Source organism: Polyodon spathula, chromosome 6 (genome assembly GCF_017654505.1).
Source record: "Polyodon spathula isolate WHYD16114869_AA chromosome 6, ASM1765450v1, whole genome shotgun sequence".
Lineage (NCBI taxonomy): Eukaryota > Metazoa > Chordata > Actinopteri > Acipenseriformes > Polyodontidae > Polyodon > Polyodon spathula.
The window spans coordinates 1,724,501-1,747,254 of NC_054539.1; the positions used below are offsets into that span (position 1 = coordinate 1,724,501).

General features: G+C 40.7%; 1 protein-coding gene across 1 annotated transcript in view; it reads left to right on the forward strand.

Moving 5' to 3' along the window:
- camkmt (calmodulin-lysine N-methyltransferase) overlaps positions 1 to 22,754 on the forward strand; it is a 186,522-nt gene that overhangs the window by 154,651 nt on the left and 9,117 nt on the right. The window contains exon 10 of the mRNA XM_041251730.1: positions 2,089 to 2,220. Within this exon, the coding sequence (XP_041107664.1) occupies positions 2,089 to 2,220 (132 nt within the window). The remainder of the gene's footprint in view (positions 1 to 2,088; positions 2,221 to 22,754) is intronic.

The following is a 22,754-nucleotide window of genomic DNA, read 5'->3' on the forward strand; positions in this document are numbered from 1 at the left end:
GGTATAGAAAACGATGATATAGATTATTGTGCAGAAATGTCCAGCTGTACACCCACGCATATTGTTGCTTTTGTGGACTATTTCACTTTCATGGGCAGTTGAAGACGTTCTAACAAAGGAAATAAGTTCCATGTGGTTGCTTCCATTACTAGCAATGCCGCTGTGTTGAATGTAATTTGGTCCTCTGCTTGATTGTATGCTTCTGTGGCTGTACACGTGTTTGAAGGTTCAGTTAGGAGAGCCCACATGCACCTCTGCTAGCTCTGTAACATCAGCCGTTTTACAAAAAGGTGCAAACGAAGCACTCTTAGCTTTTTATTCTGTGGAGGCATTTTAGAAATAGCTGCATTTCAGTACAATGACAAACACAAGAAGGAGAGGGACAGAGATAATGTTGCTTGTTCAAATAAGAGGTCCGTGCCTGGATTTTGCATTCTTGTTTATCGCTCCTTTCACTCACAAGTAAAATGAGTTTGACAGTCCCATCTTTGTCCATAGCGCGCAGTAGTGCACACTTGTTAGTGGTGTCTGGCTGTTATCAGGGTCTATGTCCCTAATCTTTCATGAGCACTAATAAAAATAAAGCAGCTTTTCTTTTTTTTAATGAACTGTTACATTGTATTTTGCTTGGTAAATACAGTATAATTGTAGATCTCGAAAAACAACTCACTTCTAAATCTTTTGTAGTCATCTTTGTATTACTTTAGTATAAATACATGTTAATTTGGATTCATATGTTCTTTTTTTCTGACTTTATGTGAACAAAAAGATACACATTTGCCCGTTTTTCCATTGGAAATAGTGATATTTTGAAATATCACTGTCCTGGTCACAAAAGCAAAGTTTGTGGGGAATAATAGCCATTTTCTATACTTTTGAGGCATAAGCAATTAGGAAATAGCACTTACTACCCAGGAACAAAAATTGTGTTACATAGTGTTATTGATTTGTTATTCAAATAAACCCTGGCTACCGTTTCTATTACACAAACAAACTGCACCTCCCTGTTAACAGACAGTTTCAGTCAGGGTGGACAAGACAGCAGGTGAGATGGGCTGGTAGAGGGCTGACAGTAAGCAAGCACTTGCCTTGCAGTAGCTTCTTATTCATTTCTGCACAGATTACTGATGTTTAACAAGGAACAACCTGAAAAGGGAGAAGTATGGGCCATTCTAGATGATGGACTTCACTGCAGATTTCCATCCCAACTGCCCTGTCTTACTAGAGGCAGTAATCACAAAAAGCATTGGTCCCATATCTCTCCAGAGCCATTCAAACACCTTGCAGACTCATCTTCTTGAATGAGTCATTGGTCCTGTATCACTCCAGAATCATTCAAACACCTTGCAGACTCATCTTCTTGAATGAGTCATTGGTCCTGTATCACTCCAGAATCATTCAAACACCTTGCAGACTCATCTTCTTGAATGAGTCATTGGTCCCATATCACTCCAGAACCATTCAAACACCTTGCAGACTCATCTTCTTGAATGAGTCATTGGTCCCATATCTCTCCAGAACCATTCAAACACCTTGCAGACTCATCTTCTTGAATATATCCCTTGAATATATTGGTTGCCATTGCACATCCTCAAATTAATTAAAGTTAGGTATAATACATTCAGGATTATTTCAAAGCTACTTTGAACCTCTCCCTAATCCTTTTAATGCATGACTGCTTTCAGTGCTGGATGCGTTTTGTCATATTGATTGGATTGGGAGGACTTTAATCCTTTAGTTTATTATCTAATATAATACTGAAACAAAAACTAGAATCAAACCACAGTCTTCGGCCACTGATCCACATACCATATAAAAAAAAAGTCAACTACTACTACTGCTATTTTAGCTCTTATTACTGTAGTGCACACTTGAAATTTAAATATAGCACATCCTATAGCCAAGGGGTTTATATTTCTGGCCAGGCACAATTCATTGGTATTCTTTGTAGGTTTATTTGTGTGTGTGCTTTTATATCTGCATCATGCCTGTATGTGTGTAGAAGAAGTGTAGAAAGATTAAACTACCCCCTCTCCAAACACACTTCCTGGCACCCTTATGCTCCTCTCTCCCCTCTCTTCCTTTCAGGGGAGAGCCATTGTGTTCGCTCCTCGACGAGGCAGCACTCTGAACCAGTTCTGCAGCCTAGCTGAGAAAGCGGGTCTCTTCATCCGCAAATATGAAAATTACGACGAGCACATTTGGAACTTCCATTCAAAGGTTAGTGCACTGTCGACGCCAGATAACACCGGCAATCCGCTTGCCGTCAAGAAGGAATCAGGGGCCTTTTGACAGGTGCTTTAAATGTCCGATTACAATATTTCCTGAGCCGTCTCTGTCCTAGCAGGTATTTCTGCCCTTTATTAATTATACGCAACGGCTGGATTATGAAAGCTGCAGTTTCCATAGCTTGTTTTATTTGCAGGGCTCCCGAGGAACAACCAGATCTGGAGATGTTGATTTCAGGAAAATGTATTTTACGTGAAAAATTAAATCCATTATAATAAAAAATACAAAAAATATAAAAAGGCTAAAGTAGAGTAACCTGTAAACAATGTTATGAGGGCCAAGCTGATTTTGCTTAATAAGAGATACCCACTTGTATGGTGTCCGTTCTGAAGCAACCCCATTGTTTTTTGTTCCCCAAACTCCAACAAAGCTTAATGCTTCTGTCACAGTACATAATAGGGGTTTACAGCTTGTTAACCCGTTAGAATGTGTCTTTTCAGACTGCTTCGTTGAGCACACACAGGTTGCAGGTTGTGATTGTATCATTAACTCTGCTCTGCTACAGAGCACCCTGCAACTTGTAGAACATTCTCCCTGCTGGTGCAGCTGAACTGTGTAATGCAAATCCACTGTTGTCACTATTGGGTTGTTAATTACTTGGAGCCTGAATTCAGTCTAAGTTTATGGCACTGCAATAGCTAAGCTTTATATTAGGCACCATAGTTTTGATTTAATCCAGGCCTGGGAGATTGGAGTTCCCTGGTATTGATACAAAAATAATCTCTGATTGAATATCATAGCCTGCCTCTGAGAGAAAAATTGAATCCCTTGGTTGATTTAAGGCAAAGACATGTGGATAAAAAATATAAGTGAGTTTCAATAGTAAGAAAATAAGGCTTTTGTATTTTTGACCCTAGAACACTCAGTATGGTTGCCATTGGCGACATATTGCTTTTGGTGGTCTAATTCTGGGTTTTAAAATGTGGGCTGTGAGACAAGGGGATGGGGGGATCTGTTTCTGTTGAACACTATGGTGCACTGCGATTGTATGCAGAAGAATTGAGACATCAGAGCCTGTCAATATGGCTTGTTCTCTGTCATGGAATCAAGTATTTCCTTTAGCACTCAACAGCGAGTTTATGTAAACAAATGCCGCCCCTCTGTTTCTAAAGCAATATAGCCCCCCTACTGATTACTGAGGATTGTGGGTATATTTAATCCTCAGTCATTAAGCCTTACTTAGCAGGTCATTATTGTAACTTGTGATGCAAATTAATTTGGGGTAGGATTCCATTTTTAAAAAAAATGACACAAGTTTAGCTGAAAAACAGCATTATTTAGCCATAATGACATCAGTTCAATAATGCAATAAGACACGACATTAGTTTTTCAGCTGAAGCAGCTATTTTGAAGCTTCATCCCACTAGCGTCCACATTTTTATTATTTCAACACATTTTAATGCGACAACTGCAAACACATTTAAAAAAAAAAAAAAAGAAATGAGTTCAGGGTGACTCTCAAAAAGCATGCAGTAATTTGGTTACATGTTCATAAAGAAAACAACGCTAAGTTATGAAGCATGTTTCTTACAGCATCTTATAAGAGCGTTGAACCACATTTTGCATCTTTGTTTAATTACACATGGCGGGCCCTGGCTCACTAAAGGCAGGCAGTCAGACAGAAGGAAAGGACACTTAGCTGTATCATTCATGGCTGAGGCTCTCCATATTCAGGTGTTTAGAACGGTTGGCTGGGCCACTTTGCACACCATGCTGTTCAATCCCAGACAGACCACAGCAGCTCTGTGTTATCTGTCAGACAAAGGCAGTGAAAGGAAGGGGGGTGTACCTGCCACTTGTCTAACAGGGGGTAAGAAGCTCAGTGGTTAGACCCCTGGGGCCACAGTGCTTAAGATTGTACCATTTGAGCCTTGGCTTAAGTGCTCACCAGATTTGGTATTATTTGTTATGCACAGCCTGTGCTGTGATGTGTTAGCAAGCATTCTCAGGGCTTGTGCTCTGAGGAACACACCCTTCCAGCAGTAACTACACATGGGCATTGCAGGGCTTTACCAAAGAGAGGCCTTACATCAGCCTGCAGCGGCTTCTGGGCTGAGCATTTTTTACATGTGTTATTCAGGTCAAATCTTTCAATAGGAATGCACAAGTAATGGTTTCTTTAAAAAGGTGATTTTCTAAGATTTTTTTTACTCCAAAGTGTAAATTTAATATAACTTTTTTGTATTTTCAATGTATTTTAATGTATTTATTTGTTTGTACGTTTGTTTATTTGTTTTTTTGTTTTTTTTAGATCAGAATCAGGAAGTGTGAACTTAAATCAATAGATGTGTAATGTGTCTGGCGATCGTTTCAGATGTAATCAGCAACTGGGAAAATTATCTTTGTACAAATTAAGAAGAAACCTGAATAATTAATATCGAAGCTGCTTGACAAGCCTGCCTCACAGTACAGCATGCATGATGCGGAGAAACTCTGCTGATGCTACCATTCCTTCGCTGTTGCGAGCACCAAAACTAGTGCTCCTAATTAAAGACACTGCCTTCCCAAATAAACAGTGCAGGGTTTTAGAGCACATTCTCAAGCGGGCTTACTCAGTTGGCACACTCGCCGCATGGCTGGGAAATTACAACAGCATCTTGGTAACATACCAGAACTGCTTGTTAAGGTCTCTTTCCCAGAGCCACAGACCCACACCACAACAGCTCGAAGACATGCGCTTGGTTAATAAACATGTGCTCTGTATCTCTAAGTTGAACGGGCAGGTGGTGGGCAGCAACCTTATGGCTTTAGAGGCAGCTAGAAGACAGCTCTGGTTGTCTCAAGCATGAGTGGCTGATGGGGACAAGGCACCATTGCTGGATGCTCCCATTGCTCCGGGACATATGTTTGGCCTTGAGGTGGATGACATGATTCAGCGCTCTCACTTCGTGCGTGAGTCTGTAAAAGAGCTGGTGCTCCTGCTTCCTAAGCAGCATCCTCCAGTGCATAGACTAGCAGCAAACTGGCAGCCAAGATTCCAACAACCTCAGAGACTAGTACAATCGGCTCCTGGTAAATCCAAGGGTTTTCACAACGACCCCCGGCTGTGCAAAGGGGAAACTTTAAGTTCCACTGCCAAGAGCAAAGGCAAAAAAGTCACCTGGAGTAGTGGCGTCAATGCATCTCCTTCACCTGGCTGCTCAATACTGTATGGACTGGGTGTCTCTACAATTAAAAAATGGTCCCTCTCCCTTTCAGGGAATGACGAACCCTCAAGATACAGTGGTGCTGTATGAGGAGGTGACAACCCTGCTACAAAAGTGGCCTGTTTGCACTGTACATCCTCTTTATTTGGAATGTCATTGCAGTCAATAAGGCCAGATGACTGGTTCACTATGGTAGACTTGAAAGACACTTATTTTCATGTCCCCATAAAACCATGTACAGAAGGTACCTGCTGTTTGCTTTCTAAGGGACAGTGTACGAGTTCTGAGTACTGACGCTGAGCCTCTCTCTAGCTCCCTTTTGCCTTTTCGAAGTTCATGGAGGATATTCTTGCCTCATTGAAGCTCAGAGGTATCAGAGTACTGAATTACCTGGATGACAGGCTCATTTGTGCCTCGGCTGGGGTGGAATGGCAGGAACGTGCAAGGGGTATGGAAACTCCCATGGCAGGGTCTCCATAGAAATATTTTCGAGCTGCAGGCAGTGTTTCTAGCCTTGCAGAGTTTTTTACAGGTTCAAGGTAGACACATGCTTGTCCGGACAGACTACACTACTGTGGTGGCTTATATAAACCACTAGGGCGACCTCAAATCTCCCATTCTCCATCAAGTGGCCTGCAAGCTGTTGATCTGGGCGCAAGTTCATCTCCTCTCCCTGCGAGCAGTACACCTGCTCAGTGTGGTAATCTGGGCAGTAGACCTCCTTTCAGGGGGATTCCCCAGTGCCTCGGAGTGGAGGATTCACCCAGAAGTGGTGAGCCTCATCTGGCAACAGTTTGGGACAGCACAGATGGACCGCTTTACCTCCCAGGAATTCACTTATTGTCCCCACTGGTTCTCCATAACAGGCGCTGAGACCCCACTGGCAATAGATGCCTTGGCACACCAGTGGCCGATACAACTGCTGTATACCTTTCCACCACTCACCATGCTTCTGCTGTGTCTGGAAAAGAGCAGGCAAGATAGGGCCACAGTGCTATTAGTAGCCCCTTATTGGCCCAGGAGTCTGTGGTGACCCAGGAGACAGTCAGGCGTAGGGGGCATTGTGACATCCCATCCCATTTGGGTCTGGCTCCTGAACAGCATTTGAGCCATCTGGGATTATCAAATAGAGTCATTGATACCTTACAGAATGCCAGAGCAGTGTCCACGCGTTCCCTGTATGGGTACAAGTGTGGCGTTTTTCAAATGTGGTGTCTGCATGATTTAAGGTTTGAAATGTCAAGATATTTAGGTCTAAATATCTTTGAGATTGTAGCCGAAGCAAAGCAAAACAAAAAAACCCTACATTCTGTCCCATGGCAGTCATACTGCAGTTTTCACAGGATCCATCTGATGAGGTGAAATCTCCCTCTACATTAAAGGTCTATTTAGCAGCTATTTTGGATTCCCATATTAAAATTGATTCAGTCTCCCCAGGAGCTCATTTCCTGGCGGGGCAATTTTTGAAAGGAGCTCGCCAGCTTCAGCCACCTATAAAGGACACTGAGCTGAAATATTTATCTTTGAAAGCAGCTTTCTTTCTTGCAATCACATCCACTAAGTGGGTGGGTGAGATGCAAGTATGTTCTATGGCGAAAGCCTGCTTTATTTATGCAGAAGCCAGGACAAAGGTTACGCTTCGTACAAATCCTGCTTTTCTGCTGAAAACTATCTCTAAGTTCCACATTAACTAGACTGTAGAATTAGAGGCTTTCCACCCACCCCCTTTCCAGTTTGATAGGGAGCGGCAGCTCCATACGCTTTGTCCAGTGTGAGCATTGGCCTATTATGTGGACAGAATACAGAGTTGGAGGCAGTCTGAACAATTTTTTTGTCTGCTAAGTCCCATGGTAAGCCATGTCTAAGCAGATGCTATCTAATTGGATCACAGAAACAGTGAACACTGCCTATGAGCGAACCAACTTGCCCCTTTCAGAAAATCTCACTGCCCATTCTACCAGGGGCACGGCAACTTTGTAGGCTTTTGTGGCAGTGTGCCCCACCCATGTGTGCATGTTGTGTGTTGTGTTGCGTGTGGTGTGTTAATGTTGGCGTATAAGTATTGGTACACGGGATATAAATGCTACACAGACCCATTTATATCCCATGCACTAACATACAGTAACACACCACACGCAACACAACACATAACACACACACACTGCCACAGCTTTATTCCAGGGTGCATCTGTAGGAGACATTTGCAATGCAACGGTGTGGCTTCAAGTCAGCCCTTACATCATAAACATGTAGGTGAGTTCTCTCTCAATTTTGCATCCCTAACTACTAGCATTGGGTTTCCTAATGGTAACGTGCAAGGTGGCATTGGCCGAGTCTTGTGGCATTCCAGTTGTCTGCAATAATTGCCTTGCGACAGCTTTGGTATTTCTACCCATGAGGTAATGGTTACATTTTGTACTTGACAGGGAACGTAAGGTTAGTATCATAAACCTGGTTCAGTGAAGTAGAAATGTAACGATTTTCAAGGTGACTGCATCTGTGATTGCTGCAGTCTTGAAGGAAAAATGATATTGAGATCTGTACATGCAGTCTATTTATGCCCTGCGTCACAGTCTCTGACGAGCAGTCTTTGTTATATCTATTCAGGTTAGAGGGTCTGTAAGGATAAATACCCATGAGGTAATGGTTACATTTCTGTTTCAGGGAAGCAGGGTTATGCTTCTAGACTAGCGCTCTTCTTACAATGGGCTTAAATACAATGTAATAAATGTCTTAGCCAGGTGCACCAGTATGGCTGTGATGGATGAAAATACCTTGCTATTGTTCCTGCGATGCTCCTGAAGCTGGGACTGATAAGAACAAACCCACAGAGCTCAGTCATCTCTTTGTACTGAACAGTAAGCATCTGTGCTGCAGCTGGGTGAGGTGTGTTTGCTCCTGGAACAGCGATGCTGTTCATCCATTCCTGAGATTCTGAACACATTCCAAACAGATCCAAAAGAATCCTCAATCACTTCCAAAAACTTCTGGAACTGATTCTGAATAGAATCTAAAAGGGATTCTGAACATGTACAGGTTTAAAGAGATAAATTCAGAAGTCAATTAATAAAAGCAATAATAAACACAGAATTACCATGAATTAGGGACTGCTTTTACTGTAATTCACAAGGTGAGATTGTAAGACCTTATTTATTTAATTATTTAATTATTTGTTGTATTTTGGGTTTTGTAAGCTGGGAGAAAAGAAGAACCCTTTGACGGTTGTCCTTCTGCTGAGTAGATATGTTCTTTGATGATGCGATCGTACCCCTATCTCTACTATACCTTGAAGTAGGGGTATCCACAGAGTTGTAAGGTCACAATATCACATGCTTTCTTAAGACCAGGAAGCAAATAAACATGATAAAGTATCTTGCAAGCAATTAAAATAAAAAATGTCAATATTAGGACAACTATATCCTTGAGAATGAATTATATCCTTGAGAATCCTTTAAAGACATCAAATAACGAACAATTCAGAATAATTGCAGATATCACAAGACTTCAGTGGAGGAGTAAATAAAATAACAGCATTTGCAGCTATGTGTCTTTAAATGTCTTTTATCAGATGGCTCCACACAGCTTGTATCTCATCCATATGGGGACCAGGCCCAGCCCTGCCTGGCTTCTGAAATCAGGAGGGTGCTCTGAGCTCTCTGAAGTGAATGAAGTGCCTGATGTAACCTGGGAGCTCCCTGTGAAGACCCCTCTCACCTGCAGGACCAGTGCCGGACGCACTGATGGTTCAATTAGGCACAATTAAGCACAGACCTCCCTGCTGAAGCATTAATACCTGATGCAGCAGGCATTACTGCCAGCTAATTGACCACAGCAGCAGTCCAGCAGTTAATTGTCCCAAGTGAAGGTGAGAGTATAATTAACACCTGCTACAAAGTGCATCACTGCCGTTCTGATATGAATTCCATACACGGCTTCAGAAATACTGGAACGCCCCAGCATGGGTTTTAGCTACTCGTCAAGCAATTCTATTTTAGCATTTTTTTCATCAACTTTCTAGATATTTTTTTTTTAAATATTTAAATGTGTCATTTGCGTTGTCAGTTCCCCTTTACTGCGTCGGGACTGATAACTTTGAGCTTTGAACCGCATATTTTTATAACTCTCAAAACCATTCAAACGAGTAATCTGGAGGCTGTTCATCTGTACCCTACTGTCATATCTAACGAGTAACTTTAAATTTAAAAACATGGAGAGATATTCTCCATTTTCATATGACTCTCACAGTAATAAAAAATAACCCATTCACACGTGCAGAGACGGTGCATGAATAGTGGGCACTGTGAACTCAGTGAGAGTGCTGGGCTTGTCTGGTGAATAGTGGGCACTGTGAACTCGGTGAGAGTGCTGGGCTTGTCTGGTGAATAGTGGGCACTGTGAACTCAGCGAGAGTGCTGGGCTTGTCGGGTGAATAGTGGGCACTGTGAACTCAGTGAGAGTGCTGGGCTTGTAGGGTGAATAGTGGGCACTGTGAACTCAGTGAGAGTGCTGGGCTTGTCGGGTGAATAGTGGGCACTGTGAACTCAGTGAGAGTGCTGGGCTTGTCAGGTGAATAGTGGGCACTGTGAACTCAGTGAGAGTGCTGGGCTTGTAGGGTGAATAGTGGGCACTGTGAACTCGGTGAGAGTGCTGGGCTTGTAGGGTGAATAGTGGGCACTGTGAACTCAGTGAGAGTGCTGGGCTTGTCAGGTGAATAGTGGGCACTGTGAACTCAGTGAGAGTGCTGGGCTTGTCGGGTGAATAGTGGGCACTGTGAACTCAGTGAGAGTGCTGGGCTTGTCGGGTGAATAGTGGGCACTGTGAACTCAGTGAGAGTGCTGGGCTTGTCAGGTGAATAGTGGGCACTGTGAACTCAGTGAGAGTGCTGGGCTTGTCTGGTGAATAGTGGGCACTGTGAACTCGGTGAGAGTGCTGGGCTTGTCTGGTGAATAGTGGGCACTGTGACTCGGTGAGAGTGCTGGGCTTGTCAGGTGAATAGTGGGCACTGTGAACTCGGTGAGAGTGCTGGGCTTGTCGGGTGAATAGTGGGCACTGTGAACTCAGTGAGAGTGCTGGGCTTGTAGGGTGAATAGTGGGCACTGTGAACTCAGTGAGAGTGCTGGGCTTGTCGGGTGAATAGTGGGCACTGTGAACTCAGTGAGAGTGCTGGGCTTGTCAGGTGAATAGTGGGCACTGTGAACTCAGTGAGAGTGCTGGGCTTGTCATGTGAATAGTGGGCACTGTGAACTCTGTGAGAGTGCTGGGCTTGTAGGGTGAATAGTGGGCACTGTGAACTCAGTGAGAGTGCTGGGCTTGTCCGGTGAATAGTGGGCACTGTGAACTCAGTGAGAGTGCTGGGCTTGTACAAGGCATATCATTTATTATGTTGAAATTGTTCCCAGTGGTACAGTATTTAGCGTCAAGCACAAGAAGAAGGTAAAGCACAACTTGATGGGCTATTGTACAGTAGTCCGGGCATGCCTAAGAAAAAGCATGTTATCACAAGCATGTTATCAAGCCGTCTGATGTGAAACCTATGTGACAGTGTGATGGGCATATGGTAGTGATCAGGAGAAGCAGGTCAGAAGCTGTCATTGTCCCGTGACCTGCGAGTAATTGACCACTGCATTGCAAGATGTCTTGAGCGCTACTGTCACTGCCCTGCTCCGATTGTGGCATGTCACTCAGGACAGTGGATGGCTGGTGAGCCCCTTGAAATCAATAATTTTTATTGAGAAGAAAAAAAATATATATTTGCATTTGGATTTGAACGTTGGTTGGCTTTAACTATTTGTTGCATATGCACTGTGCTCGTAACAGAAATTCCCAACGCTTTGAAAACAGAGGAGAGCGAGGATTGACGTGGTGCCTGAGTCAGTATGTAGGTTTGGAGACATTTGTTTTAGTAAATGCCCTACAGGGTTATTTCATGGACTGCCAATGAAAATTAGCTCATAGCTAAATCTGAGTGCAATACATGTTAAGACATGTCCTAAACAAAGTGTATGTTGTCCCTGTCAAATAAATACCTAAATAAATTATTATCCAAAAAGTGGACTTTTCATGGGCCTTTTATTGGAGTCCCAGGTGTGCATTAGCCCCCCACCAGTTACATAGTTATATAGACACACAGTATATATATATATATATATATATATATATATATATATATATATATATATAGAGAGAGAGAGAGAGAGAGAGAGAGAGAGAGGAGAGAGAGAGAGAGAGAGAGAGAGAGAGAGAGACAGACAGACAGTCTCCATGTATAGCAACACCTCCTAAGAGAACACTTTGTCTAAGAGAACACCCTTGTGATGAAACAGATTTTTCCCATTGTAAGTGCTCCGTCTAAAGGAACAGTTAATTACCTTAAAATAACACCTTTTTAGCACAACAGATGCAGTACTGTTTTGTAACCTGACAACTCATCATCATCAAACTTAAATCTTTTCAAGTGTGGCTTGTCATCGCGAGAGTGTCTTGAGGCACACTGATCTTTCCAGACGGGCCTCACTGCCTTGTTTTGCATTCTTATTTCCACAAGGGCACCTCATCGCTACAAAATGGCATGTAAACAAGCGGTGAAATGCATCGCTGTTTCTCCTGCTACAAAAGGTTGGAAATTGTTCGAGGCTTCTGAAAAAAACCTGAATCAGACACAAGCCACCTAGCAATTTTTTGCACGTGCGTCATGACAAGTAATAAATATTAATTTATTGATTGATTCATATTGTGTCCGGTGGTAAACTCTGTCTTAAGAAGAGAAGAGAACACTTTGCTTGCATATATATATATATATATATATATATATATAATATATATATATAGATATATATATTATATAGAGATTATATGATATATATATCTATAAATTATATTATTGTTGATATATATATATATTTCTGACGTTATACTATATGGAATCTATGGTGCAAGTCTACGACTGATCTATGCAACAGGCCCCTAAAACTGGAAAAAAAAAAAAATTATCTTTTATCAGTTCCGTTCATATGTATGTACACGGCTGATCTGTTTTTATCAGATTCCTACCTATGTCATCACTACCTGTGCCACTTCATGTCAACAGCTCTAATATTTAACTGACAGCAAGGCTGTGAAGTGCAGAAATTGACGTCTTTCCGCGTTCAGTGGGAGTTGAATCGCAAGAAGATCATCCAGATGTTCCTAGAGTTTGACTACTGAAGAAGGTCGATGAGAAATATAGATGAAGAAGGAAAGACCTGACAGAAGACTTGTTTAGAAGGAGAATCTTGTCAGTAATAAATAAATAAGTAAATAAATAAATTCTCCCCAAAGCATAGCAGTGTAACAGTAGACTATGAGTGCAGCATTGTCTGCAGTTTACACAAACAAAACAAAACTAGAAGGTAAAAAACATAGAATATATAAAATAATAATATGGGATATACTTTCACACAAAAATATGCCTCTTGTGCATTACGGCTTAAAACTAACTGTAAGGACTGTCCAGCGATTTAAAAAAATGGTCGCGATTATACTTGAGATTAAAAAAAAAAAATATATCAATTAATCTTGTTTTTAATTGCATATTTAATTGCTACAATTAGTGCATCCATCTAATTTGTTTCTTCTTCTTCTTCTTCTTCTTCTTCTTCTTCTTCTTCTTCTTCTTCTTCTTCTTCTTCTTCTTCATACCTGATAAACAGCCCAGCATAAAACCCTGTTTTCTTATTTCTGGATTCTCTTCATAGTTTTATATTTATTTACAGTCCAGCATTTGTTGTTAAATTGTTTGAACCAACTGCTAAATCACAATGGAGTCAGTTTATTACTCACTGTACTGCATTTACAACAACAACAATAATAATAATAATAATAATAATATAATATAATAATAATAATAATAATAAATAATAATATATTGATAATAATAATAATAATAATTCAGTGAGTAATGGTTATATTGATAACTTGAAATTGCCTAAATACAACAAAATATTCAGTGAGTAATGGTTATATCCTCCATAACTGTAATATTGTTTAAAATGAATGTGGTTATTGAAAGTGTATTTTGAGAAGTGAAAGCATGTTTAGCAGCATGCAGGGGGGACAGCAGACTAGATGCACTTCTGTGATACTGGAACTCACTTTGATAGTAGATACTCTCTTTCTAGCCAATGAACTATAAGAAAGTTTAAAAAAAAAAAAAGTTAACTTCCCATTCATAAATTCTTCAGTTTGAGTGCTTTGTTACCCAATGCAGTTCTGTGACTCATTTTTTATTCAAACGATGACTACAGTCCTTCAGTCCTGGCATGCAGTTGAGTGTATTAAAATGGTGCCACAGGAAATCAGTTACACTATGCTAAGAGGGACAAGACAGGAATATGATTAACATGCGTTAAAAAAATGACTCTCCAAAAAAATGCAGGCGTTAATCTGTTAACTGTGATTAATTGACAGCCCTAATTATACTGTGTGTGTGTGTATGTGTGTATGTATGTGTGTATATATATATATATATATATATATATATATATCAAAGAGCCATCTGCTCAATGTTTTGGTATGTTATACATATCTTTATCAAGGAAGCATGTGTTTGAACCAAAACATTGGCGGTATGTATAGGTTTTTGACAGCATGACAACAACTTGTTATTGTTTATAATCAAGTCCATGATTTATTCTTACATGATGTAATGGTGTTCTATATAGTGTGACATCATTTTTACTTCTATCTTTAAATCTGTATTGTCTGATCAACATTAGTTTATATAAACTTATATTATCATGCAATGCTGTCTCTGAGGATCAGCCTTGATTTGGCCTCCCCAGCGCATCAGCATGCACAACTTTTGAATGAATTTTGTTTATTTATTTATTTAAATGTTGTATATGTTAATTAGTTCCTTATTTTCTGTTGAGTACTGCTGGCATAATTGTGTTCAGTCTATTTATCCATTTACTTTCTTCTATTCTATATGTCGCATTATCTAATTTTAACTGTTCCAGTACTTTCAACTTTACATAATTTATGTCATGCCCTTGACTGATGAAGTTCACAATTTTTTTTTATTTCTAATTAATGAAAGGTTGTTCTGAATTATTTTATATAAATGTGTTCCAGTCTCTACAACATATTTTATTTCATCACATCTTTCACAGGCTATTCCATAAAGAACGTTGCTCTTTTTACAGTAGGTATTAGTTTTCAGTGGATATGTGTTGTTCTTGTGTTTAATTATGTTTTTCCTTTTGTCCATGTATTTACAAACTTTACATGTACAAGTGCAAGCATTTGTAGAACCTGTTCTGATAATTATTATTTTATGTGTCCTGTGTAGAGTAAGTCATTACCAATGGTACTTGTTTTACCTTTTTATCTCTATTTTTATAATCTAGTAGATCATCTCTTTTTAGTTTATCTACTTTTCTTAACTCAATTTCTATAATTATTTCTCTGTATCCAATTTCAGTTGAGACTGACCTCTTCTGTAAACCTGCTGACATGCACCAGTGGATTTCATATGTCCTTTTATGAAACTAGAAAAGATTTTTCTCCATGTGTCCAAACCGCAATAATATAATCTACAAACCGAATGTATTCTAAAAGTTATTTTTCTGATTTTCTAAGTAATTGCTCTTCCCATTTCCCCATGTATGTTCTGGCAAAATGCATTCCTTATTTAGATCGTATTGCTGTACCATTGTTTTGTTTGTAATTCTTATCAACAAATGCAAAATAACTGTTCTCTAATACTATGTTGATCGCGTTCAGCACTTATGCTGTTGGCATTGATTTATCTAGTCTATCATCTAGTGCTTTTTGAAAAGATTGTTTACAAGGGAAAATAAAATCCATGCAAAATAAAATTGTGTTCTCTGGAAGGTTGTGCATGTGGCACCTTTCATGTATTGAAAGGTGAAAGCGCTTTACAAAGGTACAATATAATATAATATTGGCCCCTCTTTGCTCAGAAACCTTGCAGAATCTTATCGTATGTTCAGATCAGAACATGACACAGTGAAGATTTGCCATTGTTGTTTACCTCACTTTCGAGGCGACACACCAGTGGGGTTAGGCAGACCACCTACAGTACCCCGCGGTTCTGTAAGAGAATGTTATTTTGTGAAACTCGAGTACAGAGCCAGCCGTTGGGGTCGCTGGGGTCTAGGATTACAGCAGCGGGACAGGCAGGTCAGAATGAGGAGGACTCAAGAAACAGCCTGCAGGGCTGGAAAGAGAAGAAGAGCAAGACTCTGAGCAGAGAATAGAAATCTGAAGTGTTCTTAGAAGACTTGAAGGCCATTCATTCATACACATCCTCCTATCTTCAGAGCAACCGTCCAGAAACAGTATGTGCTTGTTATGGGATGGATGAAATATCCTACAGTATATAGAAGAATACCTATGCTACTGTACTAGTGTGTGCATATTGCTCTGGGCCTTAGGTTGGTCAGAGTGTCCTCGGCTCACCGTGCACCAGCAACCCCTGTAGTCTGGCTGTGGGCTTGCCTGTAAGCTGCCCAGAAGTGAGTTGTCCTCCAGCGCTGTAGCTCTGAAATGGCTGCATAGTGAATCTGCAGTGTGAAGAAAAAGCGGTCAGCTGGTGACGCATGCTTCGGACATCAGCCTGTGGTTGTCTTCACCCTCCCTAGTTAGCGCGGGGGTGGTAGCTTTGAGCTGAACCTAAAAATAATTGGATAATCTAAATTATGAGAAAAAAATTAAAATAATTGGCGACTGATAAATGTATAAAAAGCCCAACAAAAAAAAACAGTCTGTGTGAACTAGAGAAGGTCTAAACTCCCTAGAACTTTTTTCCGATTTTGTTGTGTCAGTGCCTCACAGTTTCATGCATTTAAGGATTTAGAGGATTTTTTCCCACTTATCTACACACCATACTCCACACTGTTAAGGGGAAAAAAGGGTTTATTGAGAAAAAATTATATATGACAAATACAAAACTGAAAGATCATAATTGGATAAGTCTACAACCCCCTGAGTTAATACTTGGTGGAAGCACCTTTGTCAGCAATTACAGCTGTGAGTCTGTTGGGATAGGTCTCTACCAACTTTGCACACATAGGTTTGGCAATATTTGACCATTGTTCTTTACAAAACTGTTCAAGCTCTATCAATTTCTTTGGGGACTGTTAATGGCAGCAATCTTCAAGTCATGAAACAAATTTTCAATTAGGTTGAGGCTCTAACTGGGCCACTCAAGGACATTTACCATTTTGTTCCTTAGCCACTCCAGGTTTTGGCTGTGTGCTTTGGGTTGTTGTCACACTGAAAGGTGAACTTCTGTCCCAGTTTCAGCTTTCTTGCAGAGGGCAGCTGGTTTTCCTCAAGGACTTCTCTGTAATTTGCTCCTTTCATTTTCTCTTCTATCCTGACACATGCCCCAGTCCCTGCTGATGCCCTGTGTTGGGTTTGCGCCAAACATAACGCTTTGCATTTAGGCCAAAAAGTTCCATTTTAGTTTTGTCAGACCACAAAACTTTTTGCCACATGGCTACAGAATCTCCTAAGTGTTTATTTTTGCATACTTCAAATGTGATTCAAAGTGATTTATCCTGAAATCACGTGAATCACTAAATTTTAACACTGGTGGAGGCCACTTAACTTGAAGTGTGATTTTGAAGGTGATTGGTTACACCTGAGCTAACTTAGGATTGTTATTACAAGGGGGGGTGGACACTTATCCAACCAAGCTATTTCAGTTTTTATTTTTAATTAATTTTCTACAAATTTCTAGAATATTTTTTTCACTTGGAGGTTGTGGGGTAGAATGTGTAGATAAATGAAAAAAAACAAAAACAATTTTAATGCATTTTAATTCCAGGCTATAAGGCAACAAAAGGTGAAAATTTTGAAAGGGGGTGGAGACTTTCTATAGGCACTTATATAATATCTATATATATATAATATTTATATCATATATATATATATATATATTATATATATATACATATATTATATATATATATATATATATACACACATATATATATATATACACACACACACACACACACACACAATATATATATATATATATATATATATATATATATATATATATATACATACACACACACACACACACACACACACACACAGTGCCTATAGTAAGTATTCACCCCCCTTGGACAGTTTCACAGTTTGTTGTGTTACAACCTGAAATCTTGATGCATATAACTTGGGTTTTCCCCTTTTGATTTACACAACCTACTCAACACTTTGAAGAGGTAAGAGAATGTTTATTGTGAAACAGTTAATGAAAAATAAAAAAAATACCTGAAATGTCTAGCTTAAATAAGTATTCACACCCCTGAGTCAATACTTGGTAGAACCACCTTTGGCAGCAATTACAGCTGTGAGTCTTTTGGGGTGTCTCTACCAGGTTTGCACATCTGGATCGTGCAATATTTGCCTATTCTTGGCAAAATTGTTCAAGGTCTGTAAAGTTGGATGGGGATCGTTGATTGATAGCAATCTTCAAGTCTTGCTACAGATTCTCAATCAGATTCAAGTCCAGGCTTTGACTGGGCCACTCTAGGACATTCACTTTCTTGTTTTTAAGCCACTCCAGTGTTGCTTTGGCTGTGTGCTTGGGGTCATTGTCCTGCTGAAAGGCGAAAGTCTGTCCCAATCTTAGGTCTTTTGCAGACTGAAGCAGGTTTTCCACAAGGATTTGCCTGTATTTAACTCCATCCATTTTGCCCTCTACCCTGGCAAGCTTCCCAGTCCCTGCCGATGAAAAGCACCCCCATAGCATGATGCTGCCACCACCATGCTTCACAATAGGGATGGTGTTACCTGGGTGATGTGCTGTGTTGGGTTTGCGCCAGACATAACGCTTTGCATTTAGGCCAAATATTTCCATTTTTGTTTCATTGGACCACTTTTGCCACATTTTTTCTCATTTAGTCTCCCTCATGCCTTTTTGCAAATTCCAAGCAGGATTTTACATGGGCTTTTTTCAGAAATGGCTTCCTTCTTGTCACTCTTCCATACAGGCCAGATTTGTGGAGTACCTTAGCTGTTGTTGACACATGGACAGTTTTTCCCATCTCAGCTATGGAACGCTGTAGGTCTTTCACAGTTGTCATTGGCCTCTTGGTGGCTTCACTGGCCAATACCCTTCTTACCCGGCTGCTCAGTTTGAGAGGAAGGCCTGCTCTAAGCAGATTATAGGTGGTGCCGTATACCTTCCACTTCTTAATGACTGACTTGACTGTGCTCCAAGGGATATTCAATATCCCTCCCCTGATCTGTGCCTTTCCACAACTTTATCCCAGAGTTGTTTTGAAAACTCCTTGATCATCATGGTAGTATCATTGCTTTGAATGCACTAGCCAACTCTGGGACCTTACAGAGACAGGTGTATTTAATCTGAAATCATGTGAACCACTTTTATTGCACACAGATGGACTCCATTTAACTTATTGTGTGGAGTATGATGGCAATTGGTTGCACCTGAGTTTATTTAGGAGTGTCACAGCAAAGGGGGTGAATACTTATCTAATGAAGACTTTTCAGGTTTTTAATTTTAATTGTTTTTTTCACCCCCCACCCCCCATTTTTTCACACATTGAACGTTTTTGAGTATGTTGTGTAAATCAAAGGGAAAAAAAAATCATTTTTAAATGCATCAAGATTTCAGGTTGTAACACAACAAACTATGAAAATGTCCAAGGGGGGTTTGCAAAAGTATTCACCCCCTGCAAAGTTTTCACATTTTGTTAAATTACAACTAATATATGCACAGTTTTTCTAATAATTTTTTTTATTCAAAGTTGTAGTGGTTAAACTGAACACTGTTATATGAAGAGGACATTAAACGACAGCAAAACTTGCAAAGAAAATGTACTAAATGAAATTTACTGGTTGCATAAGTTGTCAACCCCTTAAGTCAGTACTTGGTAGATGCACCTTTTGCAGCAGTTACTGCTATGAGTCTTTTTGGATAAGTCTCTACTAGCTTTGTACAGTACGAAGGTGAAATTTTTGCCCATTCTTCACGGGAAAATAGTTCTGATAAGTCTGTTGGGGATCATCGATGCACTGCAATCTTCAAGTCTCGCCATAAATTTCCAATTGGATTCAAGTCAGAGCTGTGACTGGGCCACTCAAGAACATATATCTCTTCTTGTTCAACCACTCCAGTGTGGCTTTGGCTTTGTGCTTCGGGTCATTGTCCTGCTGAAATGTAAATTTCCTCCCCAGTTTCACAGTCTTGGCTGACTCAAACAAGTTTTCCTCATGGATTCGCCAGTACTATGCACCATCCATTCTCCCCTCTATCCTGAGAAGCTTCCCAGTCCCTGCTGAAGAGAAGCATCCCCATATCATGATGCTGCCATCACCATTCTTGACAGCTGGGATGGTGTTGATAGAGTGATGTGCAGTGTTGGGCTTGAGCCAGACGTAACGCTTGGAATTTAGACCGAAAAGTTCAATTTTTGTCTCGTCTGACCACAAAACCCTTTTTCATAGTTGATGAATTCCAAGCAGAGTGGTAGTTCGTACTCGTTGCTGGTTTGAATCACTTGCCGTACAACTTGAAGATGATCCATTGTGGTAAATCTACTCCACCCACATTTGATTGTGCCGATGTCAAATTTATCTTGAAGTCTGTTGGTGAGTATCTTGGTAAAAATGTGGTTGATTATAAGAAGTAAGCTCATAGATGTGTAGTTCTTGAGGTCTTCTTTCTCATGTACAGTATCACTGATGCGTTTCTCATGTACAGTATCACTGATGCATTTCTCATGTACAGTATCACTGATGCGTTGCTCATGTACAGTGTCACTGATGCGTTGCTCAGGTACAGTGTCACTGATGCGTTGCTCAGGTACAGTGTCACTGATGCGTTTCTCATGTACAGTGTCACTGACGCGTTTCTCATGTACAGTGTCACTGACGCGTTTCTCATGTACATTGTCACTGACGCGTTGCTCATGTACAGTGTCACTGACGCGTTGCTCATGTACAGTGTCACTGACGCGTTGCTCAGGTACAGTGTCACTGACGCGTTTCTCAGGTACAGTAGCACTGACGCGTTGCTGAGGTACAGTATCACTGATGCTTTGCTCAGGTACAGTATCACTGACGCGTTTCTCAGGTACAGTAGCACTGACGCGTTTCTCAGGTACAGTAGCGATGCGTTTCTCAGGTACAGTAGCACTGATGCGTTGCTCAGGTACAGTGTCACTGATGCGTTGCTCATGTACAGTGTCACCGATGCGTTTCTCATGTACAGTATCACTGATGCGTTTCTCATGTACAGTATCACTGATGCGTTGCTCAGGTAGAGTATCACTGATGCGTTTCTCTGGTACAGTATCACTGATGCGTTTCTCATGTACAGTGTCACTGATGCGTTTCTCATGTACAGTGTCACTGACGCGTTTCTCATGTACAGTGTCACTGACGCGTTTCTCATGTACAGTGTCACTGACGCGTTGCTCATGTACAGTGTCACTGACGCGTTGCTCAGGTACAGTGTCACTGACGCGTTTCTCATGTACAGTGTCACTGACGCGTTTCTCATGTACAGTGTCACTGACGCGTTTCTCATGTACAGTGTCACTGACGCGTTGCTCATGTACAGTGTCACTGACGCGTTGCTCAGGTACAGTGTCACTGATGCGTTTCTCATGTACAGTATCACTGATGCGTTTCTCATGTACAGTATCACTGATGCGTTTCTCAGGTACAGTATCACTGATGCGTTTCTCATGTACAGTATCACTGATGCGTTTCTCATGTACAGTATCACTGATGCGTTTCTCATGTACAGTATCACTGATGCGTTTCTCATGTACAGTATCACTGATGCGTTGCTCATGTACAGTATCACTGATGCGTTGCTCAGGTACAGTACCACTGATGCGTTGCTCAGGTACAGTACCACTGATGCGTTTCTCATGTACAGTACCACTGATGCGTTGCTCATGTACAGTATCACTGATGCGTTTCTCATGTACAGTATCACTGATGCGTTTCTCATGTACAGTATCACTGATGCGTTGCTCATGTACAGTATCACTGATGCGTTGCTCATGTACAGTATCACTGATGCGTTGCTCATGTACAGTATCACTGATGCGTTGCTCAGGTACAGTATCACTGATGCGTTTCTCATGTACAGTATCACTGATGCGTTTCTCATGTACAGTATCACTGATGCGTTTCTCATGTACAGTATCACTGATGCGTTTCTCATGTACAGTATCACTGATGCGTTTCTCATGTACAGTATCACTGATGCGTTTCTCATGTACAGTATCACTGATGCGTTGCTCAGGTACAGTATCACTGATGCGTTGCTCAGGTACAGTATCACTGATGCGTTTCTCATGTACAGTATCACTGATGCGTTTCTCATGTACAGTATCACTGATGCGTTTCTCATGTACAGTATCACTGATGCGTTTCTCATGTACAATATCACTGATGCGTTGCTCAGGTACAGTATCACTGATGCGTTTCTCATGTACAGTATCACTGATGCGTTTCTCATGTACAGTATCACTGATGCGTTTCTCAGGTACAGTATCACTGATGCGTTTCTCAGGTACAGTATCACTGATGCGTTTCTCAGGTACAGTATCACTGATGTGTTTCTCAGGTACAGTATCACTGATGCGTTGCTCAGGTACAGTATCACTGATGTGTTGCTCAGGTACAGTATCACTGATGCGTTTCTCATGTACAGTGTCACTGATGCGTTGCTCCAGTCATTTTGCCCTTTCTTTTGCTTAATACAATCTCTGTACTGTTTTTCTCAGTTCTTCACCTCCTTCTTTCACGATATCAATCATTATAACATCTTCCCCGGGTGCCTTTCCTGTCTTCACATCTTAGATAGCATGTTTACTTCTTCCAGTAGAACATCTGAAACTTCTTCCTCGTGTTGCGTTTTTTCTGTCTCATCTTCGTCATCTGCCACGTTGCTCTTTACATCTTGATATAATTTTCTGTAAAAGTCTTCATCTTCTACATTAAATAGTCTTTGTTTTGCTTTCATCAGCTTTGGTTGTTTTCAGTAGTTCTCTCTGTCAGCCTACAATTGAATGATCATGTATCTTCTGTAATGCACTTTCTTACTTGCAGAGCTCAATGTATTCAATCTTTGACTTCAGAGTTACTTTGTTTCATTTCCCTTCTTTTCTTCGAGGTCTTTTGTCTCTTGCATGATCTTCTGGTCGTATTTTGCATTCTGTGTTCCAGTGATGTTTTTTTTTGTTGTTTCTGCAATTACTTGCCTCACTTCGTCATATACTTTGTTTATCAAGATTGCTTCGTCTTTTTGCAGATCTT